The following is an 8,184-nucleotide window of genomic DNA, read 5'->3' as shown; positions in this document are numbered from 1 at the left end:
TGGTAGGTGGAAAGGATCATTTTGTTCTCCTCATAAGCTTCTCTTTGATCCCAGTTCAACATAAAAATGAATAGATTACACAGAGGAAACAGAATAAAGTGAAGGATCAGCGAGAGGACATGGGGGGTGGGGTCAGGGGTGATGTCTCTGATTAAAACCAGACGTTTGGCCACAGGAGTCGTCCCCCCCCCCAGAGGTTTCTCCTTTTCTTCTCCCTCATTATTAGTTCTAACGGCAACATCTGCATCTTCAACCAACATCTGTTTCTGACTGAGATGTTTTGATTAAATTAAATCCAATGGACTTCTATGATGAAAAGTGATCAATAGATTCATATGATACAGAATTAATCTCACAGCTTTCGACCTTTTCTGACTCTGGACATGTTTATTACATTCTCTCACTGTCCTCTACGTCCTGACCATAAATCCTTCCGTCTGTGTCTCACCCTCTCACTGCGAATAGATCCCGTGACCTCGTCGTCATTCAGGTGTCGTTTAAACTTGGGGGGCATGTTGGCTTCAGACTGCTCCTCCCGATCTGGCTCCCTCTGCAGGACAGAAGGAGAAGATTCGTTAGGGCCTGCGGCACTGTGCAACAGCCTGAACACAAACATTCGGACACCTGCACTCAGTGCTGGCAGCCTGCTGAGTGAGAGCACTTTAACACTGGCAGGTGGAAGTGATTTGAATCACAGGCAGAGCTGCAGCCAGCTCGTGTCTGGGAATAGAGTGTGGAGAACAAAGGACAAAGTGTATGAGCTGAGTGAGACTGTAAATCTAAACTTTACTCATGACAACAACATTCACTGGTTTAGTAATGATTGAATAAATGAAACTGGTCATCCTCAAGGAATCTGAGGAGGACTCAGACGCTTCCTGTTAGACAGGCTGACTTTGTTATGAGTCACAGAGCCGACTTCTTTCATTTCCTCTGCAGTTTAATTTTCAGATGGACCATGTAAAGACACCTGCTGTCTGTAAAAACGGTTTAATTCCTCATCAGCTAACAGAAACACAAGCTTTATGAAGATATCCTCTCAAGATGTCTTAATTCTTAATATTTATGCAGTCAGTCTCTGAGCTGTGAAAGGAAATGTCATCATCGCTCTGTGTGCCTTTGGGTGAAGAACTCTACGATGTCAGATGTGGAAAACACACTGTTCCTCCATTGACACCCCCTCGAGTGTGTGTTTGGGCGTTACATGTTCCAAACAGGGCGACAAAACACAACAGTAAAGCGCCTCTGTGACACTGAAGTGAACAACATGTGATCCTCAGGCCTAAAGGTAATCACCAGACCCACACACACACACACACACACACACACACACACACACACACACACACACACACACACACACACACCACTCTCAGTCCTACAATACAACTTGTACCATTGAATCCAGTTCAGTCTGACACTGAGGCTTTCTCAGCAGCGTCCTTCTCTGGCACTGCTGAAGGAAAAAGACCTGACAGTGTCCAGGAGAGAGGACGTGTCCAGTTAACAGAGGAGGAGCAGGGGACAAGGCTCTATCTGAAGCAGCGACAGCATGAAGAGACACAGAGAGAGACAGAGAAGAAGAAGCAGGTCTAACAGGTTAGGGCTGCAGAAGGATGACAAGTCTATTACGAGAGAGGGATTTTTAAAAGGTACACTCCATAAAAACAGTATTAGATTCACATTAAAACTACAGACAGTGTGATGCCAGGGTAGGTTCTGTCAGTTTATGGATTGCAACTTTAAATACATACTAATGTAATTTAATGCTAATGCAAATCTAAACTACTCTGTCTTAAGAAAAGAGAAAACACAGGATGCAGCCTCCTCTGAGGAGTTTGGCTATTTTTAGCTTTACTAATTTAAAAGCTTTAAGCTCCAAATTAAATCTCAGGAGATGAGCTGGTATGAAAATGAATGTGACATCTCTGGAGCACAGCTGGAATCACATCATAGCCTCTGGTAGCTAGCTGGCTGAGCTACTTGTTAGTCACAATTAAACAGCAAACACGGCAGAATGTCGTGGTGTACGACACTTGAACAACACGCTGCTCCACCACAGTGATTAAAGAAGAAGAATGACCATCTCTGACCTTAACACGGCTGACTACATGCGAATTTCTCTGTTTCAGACAGGCCGCTTGGTTCACTGAAAAATTTAGCTACCCCGCTAAGCTAAGCTAAGCTAAGGATGCTAACGCGGCTAGCTACCTGCAGCTGTCCCACAGGATCCGACCCTCGATGCTGGTGAAGACAAACACGCAGAGACTCGGGTGTTAGTCCGGGGGGGTTTCAAGCTTCTCGGTGGCTTTTACGGGTTTGTGTGATTCATTTCAAACGGATGTCCGGGCGATGAGACGGGATTGTCATTATGGATGCTAGCAGTCGGCTTCCCCCTCAGTCTGAATCAGCTGACCGGGAAATGTACACAAACAGCTGGAGGAGAGAGGTGCTGCAGATGTGTGACACAAATATTTTATTTCATCGTCATTGTTTTTCTTTAGACAGAAAATATTCCAGCTGCTCATAGAAATATACAACGTTTATAAAATAATAATAATAAATAAATACACGTTTATTTGAGTAAACCTTCTATTTATACTTGACTTGAGTATTAACTCATATTTTATGCTACTTTTATTTTTTAATGTAAGAAGGAAATATTGTATTTTTACTCCAGTTAATTTATTTGATAACTAAAGCTGCTGTTAATCACTAAGTACTTAAGTATTATAATATGTATTAGGAGCTATTTTTGCTTCTAATACTTTAAGCACATTGTGCTTCTTGTGTCATTTTAATTTAATAAAAATCTAAATTCATGGCTTTTATTTAAATTGCAGACTTTTGACGCTGATGTACGTAGTTTTATTTAAATAAAATATCTGAATATTCCTCCACCGCCTGTTTTAGGGAGGTTCTGTGCCTCACCTGTAGATGGTAGCAGCGCGCCAGACATGCGTCTATGCCGCCTGAATTGGACCGTAGAGGAAGAAGATAAACTTTTACCGGAAGAGAAGACACGCTTAGCGACCAGTTGGTAAGCCGCGTGTAAATCAGGCTGCATTTATGAATGAACGGTTGTGTCCTCAGAGACGGTTTCATGTTTTTAACGCTGGAGTTCTTTGTGTACCTGCAGGTGGTTGAAACCGGCCTCCGTGGTTGTTCTCCTCCTCCCGAGCCGCTCACCGTCCCCACAGAGAGATGCAGAGTGCCGGAGGCGGCGCCGAGCAGCCTCCTCACCCGCTGTTTGGAGGAGCGCTGTCCGCTGTCATCCCCCGCAGCGCCACGGACATCAGTGAGCTGAGGGAGATCCCGGACAACCAGGAGGTATTTGCTCATGCACACACCGACCAGAGCCTCATAGTTGAGCTGGTGGAGTACCAGGGGCAGGTGGCAGACCAGGACTCCCCCAGGTATCACTTTGAGGACATCGCGGGCAGTAACAAATCTCTGGAGCCAGGTGCTTTTGAGGTGACCAGCGTTGTGGCTCTTCCCAAATCCGATGTGTCCCTGTCAGAGTGCAGCTCAGCCTGGACGCTCACTGGCACACAGTGTGTATCCAAGTTCAACGAAGAGGCGAGGAACACAGTGACCCTTCACCTGGGGCTGTTCCGCCTGCCCCAGTTCTCCACAGAGGTCCTGATCACCTTCAATGACCCGCAGAGTATCAGCCCTGACAGCAGCAGTGCAGCTGCTGCGGGGACACACGGGGTGCCGTGGACGGTGCAGGACTTCCAGCGCTTGTTGCAGACTCTGACTCTGCACAACCCTGGGCTGTTTGGATAGAGCAACTGCTGCTGACCTGATGACCACCAAGACATCTAGTCTCTCTCTGTGACACAACCCTAACCCTAACTCTATGACAGGCCACACTAAACCCTATAGGACTGTTTCTCTAGGGGCCCCTCAAGCATCTGGCCTGAGGCATTCTTTGGGTCCCAACAGTTTTGGAAGCGGCCCTTCTCCTGCCCTGACACAGGAGTTCATGTTCTGTTCTGCCTTTAAAGTTGACTTTATTTAAGCAGTTAAAATGAACTGACAGCTCAATATCTCATGATGTAATTGAAAAAATCTTTTTCATTTTTCATTATCTTTCGCTAATTAAGATGTTTGTAGGTTGAATGTGTTTTAAAATGATCTGTACTGGGGGGATCTAACTCCAACAGATAAATAAAATCACATTTTTCAAGGCATTTCTGTTACCTGTGAAGGTGTGCACCTGAGAGAAATGTGAGATTTGAGACAAATAACAAATGTCAGACATTTGATTTTCCACCTGTGTCCCACCACATTCCCCCTCGCCCAGCCTTCTCCGCCCCACTCAAGCATTTCCTCCCTCCACCCTTCTGCCTGTCTTCTTTTATCTCACCCCAAACTACTGCCACCATCCTCAGGTGTGTTTTCATGCTGACACATGCAGCTGACAAAGAGCAGAACCACAAACTTCACAGGCCACCAAATGATAATTTAATAACACCCAACTTTGTGCTGCACTGCTGATATCTCTATATTGTTTTACAGTGACATGGTAATAAAGAGTAATGGTAGAGGTCAGAAGGTTGGGGGTGAAATGAGATGCTTCCCTCCGGTGCAGTTAAAACAAAGGTAATATTCATGGATCCTCAGTGTCTTCAGTCGGACTTAGGTTTGGTCATAAACAGTGAAAATTGAGAGGGCGAGTCCCAGCAGGATTATATATTAGGTCGACTGTTTCCATCATTGACTGCAGTGGCCTCATGGTGGAATAATTCATTATCCTGAAACTTGGAGAGGCCAGTTTGGTGAAGAAGAAAATTTATGGAATAAGAAATGGACTTTATTAATCGTCGCTTTGAAGTTCAAACCAGCCCTTTCAGATGCAAGTCTCAAGCCATTTTCCCTCAGTTACATGTGCAGCTACTTGAAGAAAAATGGCTGCTGTTGAATAAAACTCAACTGGGGAATTCAGGTAAGTCTTGCATAACAAACAAGAGGAAGCACAGTCTGTCTCCCCAAAGCCACATCAAACCCTCCTCATCCTCTGGTGCAATCATGACGGATTAAGGTCTCATGGAGTCAGGCATCCTTCCCTCTCAGGCGTCCCTGCGTAGCACATTCCTTCATTAACCACAAATCCACGGTGTCACGTCGTCTCTTCCTGCCTACCTCAGACAAACACTCATATTTGTTCAGTTTGTCATAAAATCTGCAAACATCCTGTGTGACCTGATGAGCGGGAAAGGTTTTTGTCTTGTGGGTCACGTCTTGTTTGTCCAAGTCCTGACAACAGTCTATAAGAGAGAGGCTGCTGGGCTGCCTGTGGTGCAGCCGTCTCAAACTATCTGGATCATGAAACCTCTAATAGCATGAGAATAAAAGAATGACTGTTTCTGTCAAGTTGTTTCAGTTGAAGGAGAAAAAAATGGTAATGGTGCAGAGATTCCTACGGAGACTGAGTTTATTAAATATGTAGTTGTGTGGAACCAGTGGCAGACTTCTTGCACCTCTGTTGCCATGAGAAACAAGTTAATCGTAAAGTCCTAGGTTCAAATCATTTCATTTTCCCTTAAAAATTGTGTTTCTTTGTGAAACATATGTAGAAACATGTAGAAATCTCATGTACCAAATTAAAAAAACAGCTGTTGTAAATTCTAGTAAATGTGTGTAGTTAGAACTGGAGCATGTATCACAAGAACCCAGGACTGATGTTGATCCACATGTTGCACAAAGGGCAGAATGGCATTAGGAAGAGGAGAGGAAACTGTCCAGTCAGAAAAACCATAAAACTGCTTTTCTTTTAGAATCCAACATCGTAAATCTGAAACCTTTCAACTCTCTGAAATGCAGAGGCTGAACGCTGCAGCTCTGACAGTACCAGTGTTTTCTCTGAGTCACAGAGGAAGAGGAGGGATGCCTCCACAGCGCCGTGTCTTTGACCTCTAATGACCTGAAGTCTGACACTCATCTTCCGTGTCCTGCTAAAAAACCCTTGTCTGACAGGTGAAGTGACGTCTCAGTGATGAAGACAAATCCAGTTTTCCTGTTCTCCTCACAACTGGCTGCTTCCTGACCAGAGCAGAGTCTGAGCCAGCAGGTCCAACACTTCATGACCTGCAGCAGCTGCAGCGTCACTTTTCACCAGCAGGGTTTAATCTGTTGAATAAAGTCGATGAAGCGTTCAGTGAAACACGAGGACTCGCTTCAGTCTTCTCTCACAGGACGAGTCTATTTGTGCGTCCCGGTTCATCTGGGAAGCCTCAGTCACAGGTGTGTGCATAGTTCCTGCCCAGAGACTTCCAGCTCCAGGGTCATTTATTACCCAAACCCCCCTGATATCACTGTTGTGTTTGCACCCCCTCTCCTCCCTCAGAGACCCTCCCCTCTCTTTGGACTCCAGCCTGAACAACCCCTTGCCACGTCCAGGAGCCAGTCTGCTGCTCTCATCAGGACCGTGGAGCCCCCCCCCCCCCCCCCCCCCCCCGCCCATTTTTAATGTATGCTCTTCTTTAAGTCTGTCTTTGTCAGTCTTACAGTTTCCACTGTGGAACAAAGGAATAGAACAGTCTCTGCTATCTTTTCATATTACCTGGAAGATATTCTTCACCTGCTCAGCTAATAAAAAACTGCAGTCAGCATGTAAGAGAAAGTGAAATTAGAAATTTAGAAATGAATGCAAGGTTTATTAAAAACAAGGGAAAACAGACTGTTTTGTGCAGGAGCTTTTCTACTGCAGATTCCACAAGTAGACGTGTGACACACGGTTCTACTCTTCTGGCCAACAGTAAGAAAATGTCACATCAAGGAGTTTCCTCTGGACGCTCGAATCTGATGATCTGAGGTTTAATACAGCAGCTGAAGCTGGACTTAATCCTGCTGCTTCTTCTTCTTGATCTGTGGTGAGGTGTTGTTGGTTTGAGAGAAGTGTGCAGACATGGCAGCCAGCGCCCGGTAGCGGTGAGAGATTGAATTCTTCACTTCTTTAGGCAGTTCAGCGTAGCTGCAGGCGAGAGGGAGGGGATTAATAATGAGTGTAACGGTAATAATGATCAATAACTTCAGATTAACACACTGATGAACCTCAGTAATTAATGGATGCACAGTACAAAGTAAAAGAGATCGTCACAATAATGTGTGTTGTTGAAACTGTCACTGAAGTGCAATTCATTCTATGTGTCCACAGACGGTGTGTTGACCTCTGACTCCCCCTTGTGGTATGAACTGGGAGTTCAAGCACAGCCCTCACTCACGTTTTGTCGTATCCGTCCGGCTGGAAACATGGATCCCATCCAAAGTCCCGAGGACCCCGGGGCTCCACAATGTGCCCCTAAAAATAGAGAGAGGAGTAAGTAGAAAATAAATAAAACACACACACACACACACAGTGAGAGAGAGGGAGATTCTGACCTCTGTTTTCCCTCTGAACAGCTGTACTGGTTCGTCCTTCCCAGCGCTGAAGGCGAAGGTGCAGAGAGCCCAGGCTGATTTATCTTCGAACCCGGCCAGGAGTTTATACAAGCCTACAACAAAACAGTGAACAGCATGAGAGCAGCTGCACGCTCCCCGTGCTGTTCCATCCAGCTCTATAGATCTGTGGTACAATCACTCTGCAGCACTTCATTCATCACCACACTCACCTTCTGGCTTCAGTTTATCCAGGAACCATTTTCTACACAAACAAAGTTTATTTGTAATTATTACTGTTAATTATCACTGATACAGATTAAATGGCTCAATGGATGAAAAGGTTGTTTTACTAACATGTAAGGACCAGGTAAGCCTCCTAAAGCCGTGAAGCACAGACAGGTGTCCTCCACTATGACTGGCCCATCAATCTGAGGGTGACAAACACAAACACATAGATCAGCGTCTGTCAATCATCCTACACACACGTAAACACCGTTAGTTACCTGAGTGACAGTGGAGTTACTGTACCTGCCGTGCAGCCTCCTTACACTTGTGTATGGAAATCTCATCTGGCTCTCCCTGGTACTCGGGCACTGGATGAAGAAACAGACATTTTATTACATATTTATTCGTTCCTTTAACACAGGCTTCTGCAGCCGTAGCCAACGCCAAAACAACAAACCATGACTGGGTCCACAGAGTAATCTCAGCGCCATCAACTGACTTCAACAACTCCCGCCGCAGACCTGCTCCCACTGCCCACCTGACAGGAACAACTACCTGTCCCCCACACTCTCA

At 45.4% G+C, this 8,184-nt stretch overlaps 3 protein-coding genes across 4 annotated transcripts in view; 1 reads left to right on the top strand and 2 right to left on the bottom strand.

Annotated features, from left to right (window-relative positions):
• The window catches only part of vamp4 (vesicle-associated membrane protein 4), an 8,960-nt gene extending 6,608 nt beyond the window's left edge, over positions 1 to 2,352 (bottom strand). Inside the window, exons 1-2 of one of the 2 annotated variants that reach the window (XM_023424241.2) lie at positions 2,212 to 2,352; positions 449 to 550 (exon numbers count right to left, since the gene is read on the bottom strand). In XM_023424241.2, the coding sequence (XP_023280009.1) occupies positions 449 to 514 (66 nt within the window). In that variant the 5' untranslated portion in view covers positions 515 to 550; positions 2,212 to 2,352. Of the gene's footprint in view, positions 1 to 448; positions 551 to 1,396; positions 1,530 to 2,211 lie in introns of those variants that run through there. The other variant, XM_023424240.2, reaches the window with a different exon arrangement.
• Positions 2,353 to 2,358: 6 nt separating this feature from the next.
• Positions 2,359 to 4,196, top strand: rangrf (RAN guanine nucleotide release factor). Its single transcript, XM_023424238.2, has 3 exons — positions 2,359 to 2,449; positions 2,914 to 3,040; positions 3,140 to 4,196. The coding sequence occupies exon 3, from the start codon at positions 3,205 to 3,207 to the stop codon at positions 3,787 to 3,789; it is 585 nt and encodes a 194-aa protein (XP_023280006.1). The 5' UTR covers positions 2,359 to 2,449; positions 2,914 to 3,040; positions 3,140 to 3,204; the 3' UTR covers positions 3,790 to 4,196.
• A 2,445-nt stretch (positions 4,197 to 6,641) lies between these two features.
• The window catches only part of itpa (inosine triphosphatase (nucleoside triphosphate pyrophosphatase)), a 2,409-nt gene continuing 866 nt past the window's right edge, over positions 6,642 to 8,184 (bottom strand). Inside the window, exons 3-8 of the mRNA XM_023424249.2 lie at positions 7,915 to 7,979; positions 7,741 to 7,814; positions 7,617 to 7,648; positions 7,387 to 7,499; positions 7,230 to 7,306; positions 6,642 to 6,979 (exon numbers count right to left, since the gene is read on the bottom strand). Coding sequence (XP_023280017.1) covers positions 6,847 to 6,979; positions 7,230 to 7,306; positions 7,387 to 7,499; positions 7,617 to 7,648; positions 7,741 to 7,814; positions 7,915 to 7,979 — 494 coding nt within the window. The 3' untranslated portion in view covers positions 6,642 to 6,846. The remainder of the gene's footprint in view (positions 6,980 to 7,229; positions 7,307 to 7,386; positions 7,500 to 7,616; positions 7,649 to 7,740; positions 7,815 to 7,914; positions 7,980 to 8,184) is intronic.

This window comes from Seriola lalandi, unplaced genomic scaffold (assembly GCF_002814215.2).
Source record: "Seriola lalandi dorsalis isolate HSWRI2012SDOR001 ecotype SW California unplaced genomic scaffold, Sedor1 jcf7180002054722, whole genome shotgun sequence".
NCBI lineage: Eukaryota > Metazoa > Chordata > Actinopteri > Carangiformes > Carangidae > Seriola > Seriola lalandi.
Note: the sequence above shows the minus strand (reverse complement) of the source record. Positions and strands in the feature narration are given on the sequence as shown.

What these genes read in the sequence shown, in the direction of transcription:
- rangrf (XM_023424238.2), top strand. Translation starts at nt 3,205, where the DNA reads ATGCAGAGTGCCGGAGGCGGCGCCGAGCAGCCTCCTCACCCGCTGTTT.